This window comes from Marmota monax, unplaced genomic scaffold (assembly GCF_021218885.2).
Source record: "Marmota monax isolate L192 unplaced genomic scaffold, Marmota_monax_Labrador192_F-V1.1 WCK01_AAM20220418_F8-fsc00314, whole genome shotgun sequence".
In the NCBI taxonomy this organism is placed as follows: domain Eukaryota; kingdom Metazoa; phylum Chordata; class Mammalia; order Rodentia; family Sciuridae; genus Marmota; species Marmota monax.
Window position 1 is genome coordinate 51,541 of NW_026692675.1, and position 20,031 is coordinate 71,571.

The window sequence follows — 20,031 nt, forward strand, 5'->3', positions numbered from 1 at the left end:
GATTATTTTAAATTTGTGTAAGCATAGCTTTAGAGTTTCTTAGTGTGAATCTATGCAAAGCCCAAGACATCATGAAAGGTAGTCAGGATAATTTTGTTCCCCCATAAAAATCTTGGTGAAGCCTCATTTTAAGCTTACACAGGGTGGATCTAGTGTAGGTTACATGCTAGAAAATTCTTACCTCTATAGAAAGGATTTTCTCTTGTCCTAGTTTTCAGGGGTACTACAGAGGTACTAATATTATTTCTCCAAACTGGTAGGACCAAAATTTAAGTGGCCAGAGACTGCTTTTCCCTCTAGTGATCAAAAGTAAATTCTTGTCATATAGGTAAAATATTTGTATTTCAATGTGGTTTTAGTTAACAATTTCTTAGTTACTGGTACAACTTAATCAATTTTGGGGGGGATATTTTTACTTATTAAAATTGATTTCTAGGCCAGAAATATTTTAAATTCCATGATGGGTGCCCAGTTTTCCTTATCTGCTCATATTAAAATACATGAATAAAATTTTGTGAGAATTAATTTTAATTAATAAATAAGAGAAATGCTTTCATAAAAATAATTCAGGGCAGCCAACAGTCATCTGCTTACAGTTTTATTTTATATACACATACTTTTCCTAGTAAGATGTTGATGAATAATTTATAGCTTAACAATCTGTCTTTGAACTGTACTTACTTCCAGGAAATGTATTATTAATTCAGGAGAAAATTTTAATAATGAATATAGAAGGCATTCACAGATCTTAAGGTTTTATTTAAATGCTATAAAAGTTTACAAATCCAATTCACATTTTACAGTTTTAACCTATGGAAAAATATGAATGGACTTTGTTCATCAAGTGCAAATTTTGAGAATGTGACCTTGACTGAAAATCTGTTTTTTATGTTAATTTCTCTGTCAAATAAAAAATGAGGTAGAATATTGTCCTAAAGTAATCATAATCATAAATCTGAATGGTTTGCTCAGGTTTTACCTTCTCCAGACAATTTTATAATTATTAAATAAAATATGAACATATCTTATAAACAGGGTGTGAAATTATCCCAAAATGAATGTTGTAAAATATAATTTTATTCTAGGTGTTTATATGGATATTATTAATAATAACCACAGTTTTCTGAAATTAGTAACCAATAACTAATTTCCCTTCTGAACAATCATAAAAAAATGAAAATATAATCTCTAGACTTAGAAAAACAATTTTTTTCTAGATTATTTTTTTCTGATTATACCATATCCATCCAATAAATAAGAGAAATGCTTTCATAAAAGGTATCACAAAGCAACATCTCTCTTGAGAGAATTCTGAGCCATTGAATCTTGGACATGAGAAGACTTGGGTTTCCATATCAACTGTACTCTGTTAGAATTGTTTTTAACAATCTTTGCTTTTCTGACTAGTTAAAACAATATTAAGCAAGTCAGTCACCATATGGTATTTGTTTTCTTCTTTCTCCTCTCCTTCCTTTTCTTTCTCTTTCTCTGATCTTATTCCTGTTTTTCCCCTCTTTTCTTTCTTCTTTCTCTTTTTCATTGTACTCCATCTCCTTCAAAGAAGCTTACTTTTACTTTGCAGGGAAAACAAAGCTCTCCTGTATTCATCTGAGTTCTTATTAAACAAACAAACAAATCTAGATTTTCTAAGACTCTTGACTTATCAGAAGAATTAGATCTAGAGCCATTTGTCTAGCTAATTGCTCTGATAAGTTATAACAGAACTTGTCTCTTCCCAACAAGGTAAATGGTTACAGCCTGGACTGTAACAGGTTCATTGGTAAAACCCACAATGTGTCCAGAGAACTAGAAGAGCTTATGGCTTGGGGTTTACCTTTCAAAGAGGATGAGTCACCTGTATCCTAAAAAACCAGACTCTTCTGGCTATAGGGCTATAGGACTCCTGAAAAAATTTCATTTCATATAAAAGTGCTAATCAAGGAAGAGATTCTTTCAGGGAAAGGAAGGGGAAGACCTTCTCCTTTATGTTTATAAACAGGAAAAAAAGATGGAGTATTTTTTCATTAATGCTCATCTGCAGGAAATCCATCTACTTAGTTAGACAAGACAATTAACTTGGCTTTCATCGTACTGGTTATTGGTAAAGTCCAAGGGAAATGGAAATCAAGATATCTATTTACTCTAAAGTATTTAATTAGAAATATTATTCAGAACATCTCATGTGCACATCAAGATAAAAGTACTTAAAACTGAACACATAAATACAAACAGAAAGTTCTTGATGAACTAAATCTTTATTTCCTTTTATCTCACTTTTAACAGATCCAATTAGGAGGTTGTTTTTGGAAAGAGCTCTGAATCTAGAGTCACATGATAAAATCTAGGTCTGGTTCTAATGTTCTAGTGAGTTGACTTTGGCTAAACATTCAGCAAATCTTTACTGTTCACTACTTACTAAACAGCATGATAAATTCTGAGCTTATAATAAAAATGGCATTGTTATCAACCTTAAGAGTTCTGTGATCATTTAGGTGGGACAGAAACTAAATAGACATCATGCAAAATGATAAAGGTTATGATAATGACCTTGTGGAGAAACAAGATGTTTCATTACAGAGTTATTATGGATTAGTGAGGAACATTGACTTTAACAGAGGGTATTTAAAATATCTTCATCAAATGTGGGTCTTTTAATCCTCATCTGGCTCCAAGGAAACTTCTTTCTGGATTCTGTAGTTCAACATATTTCCCCATTTTGTTGTATTGAGAGTCAGAGTAGCAATCATAAATATTTTCACTGAAATAAGATATATATTGGAAAGTTACAAAGATTTTAGATTCATTATTAACTGCAGACAGAGCAGTCTCTGCTCCATCATGTCCCAAGATGTCCCAGGTCTATATCTGTGTGATGTGGTCCACACAGGGTTCCTATCTGCGTGAAGATGATCTCAAAAGATCTCCAGAATGAGGAGCAACCACTACCAATGTGGGAAAGAGATACAGGAACATTCTTCAAGTACATTTGCACATGCTCTCCAATGGTATTGATGTACTTACATATCTTGCTCATGTTCATTTTTTTTAACCGATGGAGTGTTGAATCAAAAGGTGTTTGGAGGCTCTATGTTATACGTTAACTGAACTTTGCTGTCAAAATATATGGAAATGAATAATAAATCTATCCTCTTATTTACCATTCTAGGTAAATTAAATAATGACAGAGAAAATTAACATGAGAAACAGTTAAACCAAGTAGGTGATTATAAAAATAAGAAATGAAAGTTGTTCATCTGTCTCTGCTCTGCGCCTCCATTTTCACCAAATTTTGCAAACTATTTTATTCTCATTTTATCTGATTTTTCATGTACCTTAAATTTCCCTGAGAATGTATGCAACCTCTTTCTATGGTACAGAAAATGATGCTTGGATGAAAGAGTGATATATAATCACACCTGACTCCTAATTATTTCTAAAAGGAAAAAAAATTAGTCATACCTCTACATACTTTCTACTATTGTGGTACTAAAAGGATAAATAATCTATTATTATTTTATGATTTTATTATTTTGGAAATCACTGTATGTTTTTAAAGCATCTCTATAGCTCATTTCATCAGTTATATTCTCAAAAAAAAAAAAACACCTCGATACAATCATCTATCAAATGCTCAGACAATCTTCCTTATCCCCTTATTTTTTTTCCAACCATCTTAAATCTCCTGCTCACCTCTATTGCTCTCATTATCTTAGTAATTTTAATATCCATGTAGATGATAATTCAATACCATGGGTTCTTAGTTCTTGTACTTACCTCCAATAACCTCATCCATACCCACAAATCAACCACCCACAGTTGATTACACTTTAGAGCTACACTGTCCAATAGGCACAGATGACTATTTAAATTTAAATTTATCAAAATTTTTAAAACTTAAAATTATTTTTCCTAGTCACATTAGTCATATCTTGAGTGCTCAGTAGCTACAGATGCTATTTATTATGAAATTATACAGCACAGATATATAATGTCTCCATCATTAAGAAGGTCCTATGGGATAGGGCTGCACTGACTCTAGAAAATTTCATTTCCCACAAGAACCCCTTCTTCATTATCTCAGTTTTAGGTATTCAACTCTCTGACCCCCAACTCCTGTCTTTCCAACCCACTCCTTCTAGACAGTCCATACTCCTTTAATACCCTCTGGGATGTCAAATCCACTGATGTACATATATACATCATTGTTGTACATATATAACCTTTTCAGTGTCATCAATCCCTCATAACTTATTGACTATTTAACCTGACTTAGACCACATAAGGATCAATTATAATAATCATTTCCTTACATACAGCTACCACTTGTTGCTTATCTCTTCATTCATCACAAGCATCTAGAAATTGCAGCCTGGTTTAGTCTACGCCTATGTGCACCACACTTTTTTGAAAGTGGTGATTGTGACCACAGTAACTGGTCTAATCTCCAGGAAGATTATTCACAAATTCTCTTCCTTTCTCAACTTTCTTTTCTCTTTCCTCAAATTCAACTGATGACCTGTTGTAATATTATCTTGGGGGAAAAATAATTAGAAGAGTTTCCTCTACTCTGCCAACCAAATACACAAAAACTGTCTTATGTCTGTGTGTAAGGCATTATCCTTTTCAACAATGGTTAAGTTGAACCATCTCTTATTTACCATCTGTCTTCAGCTGTATTTTAAAATTCATCCTATCTGCCTATTTAAAATTTTTGAATTTATAATTCTCTTTCTTTCTCTCTCTGGAATCATTGATTTTTCCATTTCTACTGGTTCACTTATTTTAATGTACATATATAATAAAATATCTCCCATTTTAAAAACAAAAAGCCAACAAATTAAAAAAAAACCCTCATGTATATCCTCCCTCAACACACACTACCACCCCATTTTTCTAATGCTTTTAACAACAAAAGGGTTCTAGCCCTGCTTTCTCTTCCTACTTTACTGCTTTCTCTTCCTATTTTTCCTGAACCATTTCTTTTTTTTTTTAATCCCTTAAAATATTTTTTTGTTTTAATTAGTTACACATGACAGTACAATGATCTTGACATATCATACATTTGAATCAGATGGGATATAATTTCTCATTTTTCTGAGTGTACAGGTTGCAAAATTACATTGGTCATGCAGTTACATATATACCCACAGCAATAATAATGTCTATTTTATTCTGCTGTCCTGAACCCTTTCTAATCAGGATTTCCCCCTCACTATTTCTGTAAAACTGTCCTGTTAAAGTCAGGATTAACCTCCCTGTTAATATCCAATGGGTATTTCTTGGCAGTTATCTTACCCACCCTGTAAGCAGTATTTGACATAACAATTTTATTAAATTTTCTTAAAACACTGTCTTCTCTAAACCATTTTATACCCCAGGACACCATTTTCTTATCTTCCTCTTTAGATTCACTGACTCCTCCTTAACTGATTTCAAAATATTTTGTCCCAACACTTGGTTACACTCACCTAAATGAGCCCATCTAGGGGCATGGCTTGATGAAAGAGCCATATCTTGATGATATCTAAATGTTTATCCCCAAGTCTGTGCTTGATCTTTAGGACCCCATATCTCCCTGTATTTTTTGCATATCTGCTTAGATATTTTTATAGAATTTTAAGTTTAGCACATCAAAAAGTGAATGATCCCTCTCAATATATTTAGTCTCAGTAAATGAGAACTTCATGCTTGTGGTCCCTCACCCAAAAGCTTGGAATCACCTTTGACTTTTTTGATTGTCTCATTTGAATTAAATCCATCAGAATACTGTTCACTGAAGAACAGAACACAGATATGAAATATAGAAGTATTGATGATTCAGAATACATTAAAAATACTGAGTTTATACCATGGGAAGTTGTATCCTCACTCTGTTCTGTAACAGTCTCCCATTCCCACGTGTTATGCCTGTTTCAGAGAAAACTTTTAAAAAGAATGGCCTACATTGATCAGTACCCAGAGAATAGCTAGAATTGGAATTAATTCATAAGTATTGAAAAAAAGGATTGGGAGAAATGAAAGGCAGAGATGTTAAAACCCAAAGAAAACAAAAGATAAATTAAAAGCAGAAAGAAAAAAAGTGGCCACAAGGAGGAGACAGAGGATGAACACAAGATGGAATTTTTTTGGAAATGTGTCTTTACCAAATAGGAAAAGATGTCCTGATTCAAATAAAGGTCTATAAAAATGCACTGATTGATTCAAATCATAATCAACACTTGCTCTGTGACTAAAGGAAAATTACTAATCCTCTGTGTTTATTTTTCTTATTAGTGAAATTTATATAAATACCTGCAAAGGTAATTGTTTAATATGCATACTTTGCTTCTAGAAGTATCTATCTAATTATTATAGCAGAAGCAAATCTGGTTTATTCTGTAAGACTTTTAAAATGGAAGAAACCTGTGTAATTTCCCAAATGAACCCTCCAAGTAAGCCCAACCAGGGTCTTCCTGCAGCCTTACCAGTCAAGCTCTATTAGATCAATTGTTTTTCCTTCAAAGCATAGCACTTAGCATGATGTCACATTATCTTGCTCTTTGCTTTCTTTACTTTTTTACTGTCTGTACTCATTACCCTCTAAGAAGAGCACAAATCATGTATCAGTGACCACTTGATCCGCTGAAAACAGCAGTGCCTGAGACATTCACAGTGATGAAAAAATTTATGTTCAAATAATTGACCAATTATCCCTGCCACTTAAGTTTTATGGCAATTTTGATAGAAAAGTGCAATGTTTTATATCTCAATATACTGGGATATGAACCCTCAGTTCAGATATGCTTTTCATCAATTACACCATGTTTACTCAAATTTCCCAGCTTTTTTACTCAGCTATTTTCCTTGCTTGATAAACATTCCCCTCTCCTTTTTATTTGTATTCAAATCTTTACCTTTCCTTATATACACTTTATTCCATTTGATTGTCATTTAACTTTTTACTTATGTGTGTTTTCTATGCATATGCATCACAATTTTAGTGATATGGATGCAGTCTAATACATTTTTTCTTCATTTTCTCAACTATGTCTAACAAAACACTCTGCCATAGTTGTCTATTAGTTACTATTCAATTCAATAATTTTTAATGAAGCTCATTCTATTTTTTTAGGAGGATCACAAGTTCAAGGCTACTTGAGCAATTTAGCCAAATTCTTTCTCAGAATAAACAGGACTGGGGATGTAGCTCAGTGATAGAGCACCCTTAGGTTCAATTCCCAGTACCCACACACACAAAGAAAAACAAATGTAATGCAGAGGGCTGAGAGAGGAAATAGGATATCACTGATAAAAGGACCCCAAACTCAGCTTAAAAGGGGTATACACGAAAAAGTCTATATAGAGAGAGAACCAATTGTAAAATGTTCCTTTTATTTTTCAGTTTAGAGACAATAAACAATTCTTATAGTAATCAACATCATTTTCTTGACTGTCTCTTTTCCACATCCACTAGCCTTCCTTGAATATTGATTAGTCCTATCCACAATGCTATCCATTCAAATATTTCACTTTGTTATTACACCAATATTTCCTTGTTCTGATCCCAGTGTCTTAATAAGTATTTATTGGGTGGTAATTGAATGTCAGTTACTAGTTTAGAGCCATAGAGTATATATCATTCCAGGGATTTAAAAAAAAAAATTTAAATATGTGAGTGGGGATGTAAGTCAGTGGTAGAGTACTTTCCTAGCATGCACATACCATGAATTCAATCCAGAGCACTGCAAAAAAAGAAAAAGAATTAAATATTTAAAATTACTGTGTGTGTGTGACAGTGTTATAAAAAAGAGGTAAAAGAATATGAGCTTGTGTGTATTGGGCTGGAGGAAGATGTTCTAAATGTTAAAAAATGAAGATTACATATTTAAATTTCAAGACTGTGCTCCATGATCAATATCATGGCTTTTTTCCATGACTATTTAGCACCTGTTTCAGTGTCAGGAACCTAATCAATATTCGTTAAATATTTGATTTAAATATAAAGGATAATTCATGCTAAAGTTCCTCAATCTCTAAACTACGTAAAATAGATTAAAATACTTTCTTCCAAATTTAAGACTCATCAGGAAATTTGGAATGAAGAACACTTTTTTTAAGGTACTGTCTTCTAAACAAAGAAAATAGAAAAAAGATAAATATTCAACCCGAAATAAAATATACTAAGAAAAGACTTTGTAGGATGGTTAAGAGATATCTACCAAAGCCTCTGGACTTGTAAAAGGAAGAAGAAAAATTTATCATACCTATATCTTTTTCCTGCATGTCTCTGCTTAATTTTTGCTGAGTAACTCAGCTTCTATTAATAGGATATGTGACAGGGTAGAGAAAAATTAAGACTAAATGTTATCAGAGGCTTTTTTGACCCTGTAATTATGCTCTGTGTTTCTAACACCCAGAGTCATGATGGTGAGGGGGCAGGGATTGCAAATAAAGGCATATTTATTTTATAGAAAATTAGATCTAGATAGAAGATTTTCAGACCACAGCTGGAATTATCAAAGGCCAAAAAAAAAATGACAAATTCAATGAAAAAGAAAGAAAAAAAGGGAACAATAGGAAAATCCGGAGCAAAAAAGAAAGAAAGAAACTTTATTATAATCTGTTAACATATTTCAGATATACCTTCTTCTGATGCTAAATATATAGTTCCATACACTAATGGATCAAGAAGAAAGAAGTAAGACTGATACAGTCCTGGTGGTTTCCAAGAATAAACGAGTCACTTTCACCTTAAACCAATTGCCTAGGACTCAGCAAATAAGAAATCTCAACAAAGCAAACAATTGTTATGTTTAATTCTTTCTTAAAGTTTATATTAATGAAGAAGAAAATGTGTATGACAATCTAAAATGTTTCATAAATATCCTCTGATGCCACAGTTATACATTCAATTAAATTAAAATGATTAAATTTTCAGAAGTTACCTATTTGGTTACTAAGAGAACATGTAAAACTTTACTGAAAATGTATCCTTTGAATTATTACCTCCATCCCCATTCTATTCTCTAAGTTAGATTATTTATTCAAATGTTTTTTAATATTTCTATACATGGTTAAGAAAAAGCACTAAAGTAAGGCAATAAACGAAAGAACATAAAAGGAGGTTTATATTTTTAAAAAAGTGAAACAAAATAAAAGCAGCTTTGAGCGTTGGTGCATTAGTATATGTGGGCAGAAGAAACCAGAAGGGTCCAGCTCTTCTTAGGCTTTTCTGGGAGTCCAGCTCACCAGGCACTGTCAGGAAGAGGAGGAGCCACTTTAGGTGAAACAAAAGTCACACAAACAGAAATAGCTGTAGGTATTTGCTGAGATGACAGTCTGAATTTATCCTTCTTATGGTTGGAAATCATTGAATATTTTAACTAAGAACTCATTAACAAACACCATATTGGGGATATAAGAAATTCAATTTATAGTACTTTTATCAAATTTCACATTTAATTAAAGCAAATGAGGGTTTTTTTTTAATGAAGGATTGGTTTATGGTAAAAATATTGGATTATACCAAATTTGGTTTTCCAAAATCAGGAATGCCTTTCATATTTGTTTTGTATAGTCTTCACATCATTCTTAAAATAATTTGAGATGTATAGGGAGATAAATGAATTTAAGTGAATTGGTGAAGATTTCAAAGTGAAGTGGATACTAAGATATATTAAAGGTAACATTAGCAATGAAAATTTGACCTGCCACAAGATCCCATGTCATTGTTGCACTAAAAAATAAAGTCTAAGAGTTTATTAACTAAGGAGAAAAATAAAAATAAGATCATTTATAAGATAAATGCTACTCGTCAACTCTAAAGGAACACTTTACTAGCAGTGGAGTTAACAAAAGCATCAGTTTTTAAATTATGTAAGAGCTACCCTAATGGCAAAACAGACAACATTCTCAAGAATATTCCTGCAATATATCAGCCAATTTTGTATATTTGTTCTTATAACTACTTTCAACATAAGCTAAATAATCATTTAAAAGTCTATCTATGAAGTTAAATGTGAGGAATGAATATTATATTATGATGTAAAGGGCATTAGGAAACCATACTTTCCCAAATGTGTTTATCTAAGCACTACCATGATAGAAATGAAATGATGTCATTGAATTCAGATTATTTTTATTCCAGGAAATTCACTTTAAAGTATAAACATTAGTAAAGGGAATTATATCAAGTCACTAACTTTGTGTTATTTCACTTTGTTATTTTCCTTCAATGTCTAAATCTAAGTAATATGAGGCCTACAGAGTCCTCAAATTTTTGAAAAACCTATTTATAAAATATGCAAGAATTTAGATGAATTCTAGTCATAATTAGTCAGGCTTCCTTCCAACATAAGACTATGAACATCTAATTTAGCTCCATATAATTTCAAATAATATTAGACTTGCTTCTCACAGTGGGATAGACTATATATCTGGGGATATTTTTACCTATGAATTTTCATCAAAAATTGGTTCATTTAAGCAATATGATTTAAGGTTTCATAGGGTTAAGATGAAACATAAACTTTTGTTCTTTGAAAGGATACACATGAGGGAATCTCTCTTCATTCAGGATTGAAGATAAGGAAACAGGAAACAAATACTACATCTACTCCTTTACCACAGTTGTTATTATTTTTTGTGTTTTTATGTTCAAGGTCCATGTATCTCAGAACAGCCATGAAAGGGCTTCCTGGAAAACAAACCAAACCAAAACAAAAACCATGTGTCCCAACTCACATGGTTCTACCCGACCAAGGAGAGGAGGATCACAGCCTGCAGACTCTGGGATTGTAAAAAAAGGGAACGCTGCATTTCACAAAGTCATTGAAACTCTGAGCTCACTTGCAGTCCAGGGGCAACAATGCAGGATGAAGACGGCTACATCACTTTGAATATTAAATCTAGAAAGCCACCTCTCTCCTCAGGTAAGAATGTAGGCAGCCCTCCACAAGGAAATTAATTAGTGAAACAGGTCAATCCTATTTTCTCTTTGCTACCTGTGATAGTATGTATAGTTGTACTTCATCTTTTCCTGAATGATGTTCTTTCTCTGAGGTGTTTGAATAATGTCTACAAAGGCTTATATGGACATATTTAGAATATAAACAGCAAAGATACAAGCAGGGAACATTATTTTAAGGCTCTAGAATTTGGTACTGGAAGGCACAGAAACCAAGGAGATAAAGAAACGTAATGTTTGAAAATTCCATTTTCTGAATGTCAGTATGGTTGTTGCTTATTAAAGTAACTATTTATGTGGGTGGCACACAACAACAACAACAACAACAAAAAGACAAACTACATGAGATCTTAACAGCCAGATATGTTTTGGCTTAGAAAGAGAGAATCCATTGGGAATGCAGATGGATGTGTGGTGTGGAGTGGGTTGTGCTTATTATCCATGATCACGAAAGGAACAAAGGCAAGTTCTGTCTTGGCCCTTTGTGAGACTGGAAAATCCTGAGAAGGCATGTGGGGGTGGAAGGACCATCTGCTCCCTGATGTCTTTGTTGTTTGCCTACAGCTGACCCCACTTCCTCTCCTTGGTGGCGTGTGATGGCTTTGGTTCTGATGATCTTGTCCGTGGGGATGGTTGTTGGGCTGGTGGCTTTGGGGATCATGTGTAAGTATTGAATTTTGCCAAAGATCTGATCTGAGAAAGGCAATACCTAAGGGTTCTGGTTTATGCTGCTCAACTTCTTGTCACTATTGTCTATTTGTTACACTCCTATCTGCCTATACGTAGCTGCCACTATATTCCAAATGAAGGAGAACTTTGACTTTTACTTCTGATTAAAATTACTTTTTAAAATTCTTCTATTAATCATAATTACTTTCAGAATTCAAAACTGGTCCTTAAGATCTTCCTTAGTGTGGATCCAAACTATATTTTGAAACTTTCAGCTTTCCTATCATACATATCCTAAGACCCAGCCAACCCAGAATTTTCTTAATTTCATAAATAAATCTGAATTCTCCCTGTTTGAAAGTTTGTTCTATCTATTCCCCCTTCCTGAAATGTCTTCCTTGCTATTTCACTTACTGAAATAATTGGCTTTCTCTTCCTGTAAATCTAATGGCCCTACAATGTCACATTGTAGGTTGTGTAGTTATTACTTATTTGTGTATTTATTTTTATAAGTGGTTTTAAAAGTTTTCATTTATCATGTTTTATCTATGTTAATACCCACAGTTATTTTAAGCATAATAATAAATAAATATACATCCTTAAATAAGTTAATATTTTGGTATTACATGAAGAACAGAAAATAAATGGGGTCACTCACCTCTATGATGTCTGCTCTGAAATTTGTATTCAAGGAAATGTCAGACAACTGCTTTGGCTTATTATCTGATCATGGGATTTTCTTCTTTGTGACTATCTCCTTCAAATAATTAACTTATTCTTCTGGATAGCACTGACATATCTTTTGCATATTTCTTACTTTGTTCTTTATATTCTCCTTTACTCTTATCCTTTTTCATATATTCATATGTATCAAATAATCTCTTCATATACTGGTCATTCTATAGAAGTGGAAATTAATGGAAAGATCCTTGCATCACCTTTATGATCCTGACTACAAATTATAATTTTATGTAATTTTTTTTAAATCTAGCTGTCACACAGCAAAATTACCTACAAGCTGAAAAAGAAAATCTCTCTGGAACTCTACAACAATTAGCAAAGAACTTCTGTCAAAATTTAATAAAACAATTGGAACAAAAGCAAAAGGGCAGTTTCTGTAAGTATGATTTGAAAACCTCTTCCTCTCCCCAACTCCTAGAACATATCTGTGATGGTAACCAAAGGGAGTCATGAGATAGACAGTAAACAATGAACATGGGGAATATGTAAGTGACATGTAGAATGATGAGGTCCCTATACTTGGTTTCTCCTTCAGACCATAAATGCAGCCCTTGTGACACAAAATGGAGGTATTACGGAAATAGCTGCTATGGATTCTTCAGGCAAAACTTGACGTGGGAAGAGAGTAAACAGTACTGCATGGATATGAATGCAACTCTTGTGAAGATTGCCAGCCAGAACATTCTGGTAAGAAAATTCTGATGTTAAGTATGTTGGAAGCATAAAGGGGAAAAAACTGTAATATATGACCTGTTTCTTTCTTTTTAACATTTTCTCATGTTTGTAATAATCAAAGAAACTTGTCAATCTCAGTAAAAGTTACAGAGTTCAAATATTCAATTTAGTCATGTTCCTCAGAATCACTATAGTTGGTCAGTGAAATTGACTTGTACCTTCCTGAGGACTAAAGTGCACAGTGGATCTAACTAGAAGTCAGCCAGGGATGTTCCCCACCACTAGTGTTCCCTGTTACTCTAACTTGTTGCACCATCTACTTACTGTTCAGACTCACAGAGAATATAATCAACTAAATAAACTTTTACTTCCATTCAGGCAAAATAGGAGAATGCCCCCGAATCTCAACTTCTAAAGAGATTAATTGGAGATATATGTGTACTGAATCTTACTACTCTAGGGTGATGTGAGGGTGAATATTTATACCTAAAAGAAGTAATATAACTTATGAGAAAAAAGAAATACTGAATTTGAGGTAGAATTACCCATCAGGTCCTATAGTGAAGCAGCTACTGTGGATATATTTTAAAGAAAAAAAAAACAGGTATCAGCAGAAAGTTTATGGATGGCTCATACTTTCAGAAATAAACAATAAGAAGGGAAATTTACACAATATCTCCATGGAATGTCAAAATGAGTCACATATCTTTCAAGAAACTCAAATTACTTTCTTTTTTCCAAAAATGAATTCCCACCTGATATTCTGGGAGGCATGAGAGTATTCACCTTTTAATTTGGTTCAATTGATTGACTGCCCATTCATCCATTGGTTCAACAAATATATACTGGAACTGTTCCAGGACCTTGACCCATGAATTTTTTAAAAAGAGACAAAAATATCCCTAATCTCCAGGAGTATGTATTCTAGTTGGAACAATAGAAAGTGAATAAAACAAATATATTCAGTATATAGAATGATAGTAAAAATTATTGAGTAGAGAAAAGTAAATCAGGAAAGGTTTGATGCATGCAATTTATAAATCCCTTTTAGAAAGATGTCATAAACATTTGATTCTCCCAGCCAACTAAAACAAATTAAAATTCTTTATGTATGATAAGTGGTAAAACCAAAGCAGGTAGAGTTGAATTCTAGGTACTAAAAATCTCATCAACAATGCATTTATTTTTGTGTTCTTCCTCTAGCTGTTTGCCATTCTTCACATTTGAATCATATGTTCTAGTCCATTTGGAACTCCAATCTTCAATTGATGGAAAATATAACCATAGATTATAAAGACATAGGAAGACTAGAACATCACTATTCAGTGACTAGTTTTCCTATGTCCTAGAAGTTTTTTCATATTATGAAACAACTCAATTTGGTACAATTCTAAATGCTAAATAGAATCCATTCATACTAACACAGACATATAATCTAACATTTTGTGCAAGGTCTTATTATTAAGCTTTGTCTCTGTTATTATGAAGAGTTGTGGACATATTCTGAACATTTTATATTTATTTGTGTTTACAATAGGAGTACATCAAAACTAGGACCGTTTTAATTCGTTGGGTTGGATTATCCAATCAGAATTCTAACAAGGTGTGGATGTGGGAAGATGGTTCCATATTCTCCAAAAATATGTAAGTCACTAGACACTTGAACAGAAGGCACTACTAGAAACATTCATTCTGGGAAACCATTTCCTCTTGAATACAAGTTATTGAAAATTGAGATATGTCTCTATACCCTACTATGAGTTTTCTCATTCTTAGTACCTAGAATTCAGCTGAGTCATTGATAACCTACTTACTCTTAACCAAAGAACACTGATAATAAGACAATTCTATTTTTCCTTCCCTCTCATTCTATTTTTATCTAAGTCATAGTTCACCTGTATTCTCAGTATTTTCCTCATTTATTTCTGTCTGACTTTACCTTTGGAACAGTGTGTGTGTGTGTCTGTGTGTGTGTGTGTGTGTTAAGCTTGATCTGATTCTCTTCACATATTTTTAGACCCAAATAATCACCCTCATTATTTTATAGTTGACAGTTATTAACTTGATGATTCTGTTGATTTTCAGTGTCATTTCGCTTAGTCTGTATCCTAGGAGCCTCCAAGAATCAGGTACACTGTGGGTCACAAGCAATTCTCATGTTCATGTAATGAGGTGCCATCCTTCCACAGAAAATCCAGGCAAATGGCCTAATTACATTGAAAGATGAGTGAACATCTTGGTTCTCCAATGTCTAATTTCAGCACATTTTGTTCATCCTGTGTATACATATTGAAGTCTCTCTCCAATTCAAATTTAAACTGATAACAAAAGCTTTTGCAATCTGATCATTATTTAAATTATTAATCAAGTTTTTAACATATATTTATTAAGTCTTTACTTTGGGAAGGAGACCAGAACATCATAACTACAACAAGCCTCTTCAAGACCTTGGGTTTTATCTCCTGTTACTGGCTGCCTCAGTCACAATTTCATGGGCAAAGTAGCATTCTCTCTATTCTTCCAACAAGTCAAACTTGGTTTTGTTTTAGGTTTTTTTTGTTTTGTTAGTTTGATTTCTTTGAGGAAATGACTGAAGGCCATTGTATCTGCTGGTTTTTCTTCTAGAATGCTCTTCCTCCACAAGTTCAGGTTTGGGTACCCCTTTTGAGTCGACAATCAGCATAACTTGTTTGGTGAAATCAATTCTAATTACCTGAACTAATTTAGTCTCCCTCCAACCCATGTCCACACAGTCCATCATACCTTCATTGTTGTGTATCTTCATAATTCTTGTCACTGTCCAATTTTCTTGTCTACCTGTTTGTAGGCTTTTTACCAATGTTCCATTGTGTCATATAAGAGCCCAAGAGAAGAGAGGGTCTTTGTTTTTATTTACCACTCTATCCTCAGTATCTTGAACAACTTTGACACCTGACATATCCATAGATATTTGGCAAATAAACTAGTAAATATATATTCCTCATCTCCTCATAATAAGCAGTCTAGCAAGGGGTATAGACAAGTTAAAGGGCAAATACAATGCAGTGTGCTCTTGTAGATCTATTACTCAATAACTAAGTCCTCAGTTCAAAAATATTCAATCAACTTTCTTTTCCCTGAGCCTATTCCCATCTTGTGCAGCTTGTACTCTAGGATCTCCCATGTCCTCCCTGCTTATCTGAATCCTAGCCTTCCTTCAGTACTGATCTGATAGGTAAAGCCTTTGCTCATCATATCAGAACCATACCCATCGTTTCTCTGCACTGCCATTATAGTTAGTGTTCACTTCTTCTTTATCTTATGCATTATAAAATTTCTACTGGGCTTTTCAAATGTACATACCTTGTATTCTCAAGCAGAGGTGAAGTTTCTCAATGGTGATAATGTTGGGGGCTTTGTTGCTGCTGCTGCTTTTGTTTTTACATTTTTCCTGTCGTCTCCAGTTTGTGCAACAGTGTTTTGCACCCAGGGTTTGACTCTTGATTATTTATTCATTTTTCAAAGGCATGCACTCTACCCTTTTTTATTCACAGGCTTGATCTTTCTGGAGATGAAACAGAAAACATGAATTGTGCTTATTTTCACAATGGGAAAATCCGCCCTGCCTTCTGTAAGGACAGACATTATTTAATGTGTGAGAAGAAGGCTGGCTTGGCAAAGGTGGAACAACTGCTTTAATGTAAAATGATGGACAGATATCAGAGAAGTGGTGGTTGTATAATAAAAGATTTGGATGAAGAATCTATAGCCACAAAATTGCTCATTTCTCCTTTTCTTCCCCTTGGAGTCATTTTTATATTATTTTTACTTCCAACACCACTTGCCTAGTCCCTTCTTTGCATGTCCAGAAGCCAACATGTGAGTTGATCATCTGCATATCAGTTGCTCTATTTTCCACTAATTTTCTCTTCCTGTATTGCATTCTTAATTATCTGAACATACCATGACTCACTGCATCTTCAGATACACACATATTAATTGAAATTTGGACAAGAAAAATTAGCTCTTAGTTGACTTAAGCTGTACAAAATATCTAGGTTAGAAATACAGCATAAGGTATTAGAAATACTAAATGTGGAATAAGGAGAAAATTTAGATAATGTGGTCCCTTAACTAAAGTATAGCCATGAACTAGTCATGCAACCTCCTTAATTTCCATTTTTTCATATTTAAAATGGGATATTACCCAGCTAATATACCTCACCATTCTACAACCTAAGATGAGCTTAATAGTGTTAACTATATCAGAAACTCTATGAAGCAGAGACCATGACTTCCCTGTTCACTGTTCTATAATTAGTACCAAATACAGTGAACAGGGAAGTCTGGATCTCACTTAATAGAGTTCACAAGAAACTGTATGCTTTGCATTATGTGACATAGATATTCAGAAAACTCTTTAATCAGTACAACAAGTGTACAAATATCGTTACTATTTTAAGTCCACTCCTGATCAGACTCAATGCAAAAAAACAAAGTTGACACAAAATCCCCTGGTGTTCATAAATGAGGAAATGCTTCTTAACAAGGCCCAGAGATTAGAAGGCAGAAGAAACACGTGAAAGTGTTTTATCTATCCCTCCCCCCTCCATAAGAGGCCTATGTTTGGTTTTTGCTGAATAACTCAGGAAGTATTTATGGAGTATGTGGTCAGGTACCATTTAACAGGATAACAAGAAAAAATTGCCCTTCTTTCCCACAGTTTCCTTTCTCTAACTAGTGGGCATACAATTTATGAACATAATTCTCCACCTTCCAAATGAGTTTGTTAAAACATGGAGATATTACATCACAAATACTGATGGTTCTTGGTTTGAAGGCTGAGGAGACAGCCCTGTTTTAAACAAACACCTCTACATGATTCTGATATGGATAGTCTTTAATACATTCCAAAAAAACATTGCTTTAAAGCTTATGTGGCTTTGGGTAAGTAATTTAGTCTCTTTACAACTCGGTTTTCTATGAAATGGGTTCAATGTTATTTTCTTATCCAGAAGGTAATTGTGTGGATTAGTTAGTATAATGATATAAAGTAATGGTCAGAGTTTTAAGCATGCAATACTTACTTAATAAATATGGGTTATATTTATAGCTTCATGCATTAACTCCCAAGCATTCTCAAATCTTTATCTTACTGTCAATAAACAAGAATGTGTTAGGAAACTGAAGAAAAATATCACAAATTCTCCAGATTCTGTTTGTCATTCCAAATGTCTAGAGATATTGGATTTGGTAGAGTGGGGTATTATTTTCTTTCCTTTCTTCCTTATTTTACTTTAACCTGGTTTTTTTTTTCTTTGTGTGTGCATGTGTGTGTGTGTGTTTTATTATTGTTGCTTGTTTGTCTGGTTTGGTTTTTGAGTGGAGTTTGTTGAACACCTCATGTGTCTTGTTTTTAATTTTTTTCTGTTTTCTCTTTTTTTTAATTTATTCTAATTTGTTGTATATGACAGCAGAGTGCATATCAATTCATATTACACATATTTAGCAGAATTTTTTATATCTCTGGTTGTACACAATGTAGAGTCACACCATTCGTGTCTTCATATATGTAATTAGGGTAATGATATCCATCTCATTCTACTGCCTTTCCTACCCCATTCCCCCTCCCTACCTCTCCCTCCCCTTTGCCCTATCTAGAGTTCATCTATTCCTCTCATGCCCCCCCACCCCCGCCATCCCCATCATGGATCAACATCTTCATATCAGAGAAAACATTCAGCATTTGGTTTTTTGGGATTGGCTAACTTCACTTAGCATTATATTTTCCAACTCCATTATTTACCTGCAAATGCCATAATTTTATTCTCTTTTATTGCTGAGTAATAGTCCATTGTGTATATATGCCAAATTTTCTTCATCCATTCATCTACTGAAGGGCATCTAAGTTGGTTCCACAGTTTAGCTATTGTGAATTGTGCTGCTATAAACATTGATGTGGATGTGTCCCTCAGTATGCTGTTTTTAAGTCCTTTGGGTATAGACTAAGGAGAGGGATAGCTGGGTCAAATGGTGGTTCCAGTCCCAGTTTTCCAAGGAATCTCCATACTGCTTTCCATATTGGCTGCACCAATTTTCAGTCCCACCAGCAAAGTATGAGTGTGCCTTTTTCCCCACATCCTTGCCAACACTTATTGTTGTTCATATTCTTAATAGCTGCCCTTCTGACTGGAGTGAGATGACATCTTAGAGTAATTTTGATTTGTATTTCTCTAATTGCTAGAGAAGTTGAACATTTTTTATATATTTATTGATTGTATACCATCTTCTGGGAAGTGTCCATTCAGTTCCTTGGCCCATTTATTTATTTGGGTTATTTGGGGGTTTTGGTATTAATATTTTTTAGTTCTTTATATATCCTTGAGATTAGTTCTCTATCTGATGAAGATGTGGTAAATTATTTTTAATTGTTTATTTAGATAAAACAAATTGGAAATAATAATTCAGAAAATTTCTCCCAAATTAGCCATATCTCTGAACTTTACTGTTTCTTATTTCCAATATGGAAAAGCATATATTTATACACAGTTATAGCACATTCAAATTTAGAAGAATGATATCTTAGTTTATACCTAAAACACAAATAAAATATGTAAACTAATTGAATTATGCCTACAAAGATTCTATTTTTTTCTGGTACTCACAGCTAAATCATCTTATACAGCTTAACACAGACATTAATAAAACTTATGCTATGATCAGGCCACTAAATGTGAAACTTACTAAGTGAATTTCAGAAAATTTGACTTCACTGTGCTTTAATTTACAATTCAGCTACACTTTACTAATAGTAGTACCTATTTCATGGATCTATTGTAAGAATCAAAATAATTCATGTGAAAGATATTTAAAATAGTACAATACACAATGAACAGCAAATAATGGGAAATATGATTAAAATAATCAAATATAATATGAGAAGCATATTAATTTTTTACTGGAGAAAACCAATGACCCTCCCAAAGAAATTTATCAAAAAATACAGTGTATTTGATAAAATC

At 33.3% G+C, this 20,031-nt stretch overlaps 1 protein-coding gene across 1 annotated transcript; it reads left to right on the forward strand.

Moving 5' to 3' along the window:
• Window positions 1-10,651: 10,651 nt before the first annotated feature.
• On the forward strand, window positions 10,652-16,775 carry Clec1b (C-type lectin domain family 1 member B). The gene is made up of 6 exons (XM_046446456.2): window positions 10,652-10,910; window positions 11,510-11,608; window positions 12,606-12,731; window positions 12,891-13,042; window positions 14,568-14,674; window positions 16,564-16,775. The coding sequence occupies exons 1-6, from the start codon at window positions 10,847-10,849 to the stop codon at window positions 16,706-16,708; spliced, it is 693 nt and encodes a 230-aa protein (XP_046302412.1). The 5' UTR covers window positions 10,652-10,846; the 3' UTR covers window positions 16,709-16,775.
• The last annotated feature ends 3,256 nt before the right edge of the window (window positions 16,776-20,031 follow it).

What these genes read in the sequence shown, in the direction of transcription:
- Clec1b (XM_046446456.2), top strand. Translation starts at nt 10,847, where the DNA reads ATGCAGGATGAAGACGGCTACATCACTTTGAATATTAAATCTAGAAAG. An exon ending in AAAGCAAAAGGGCAGTTTCT is followed by an intron (nt 12,732 to 12,890) that starts GTAAGTATGATT and finishes TTTCTCCTTCAG; the next exon opens with ACCATAAATGCAGCCCTTGT. An exon ending in TCCATATTCTCCAAAAATAT is followed by an intron (nt 14,675 to 16,563) that starts GTAAGTCACTAG and finishes TTTTATTCACAG; the next exon opens with GCTTGATCTTTCTGGAGATG.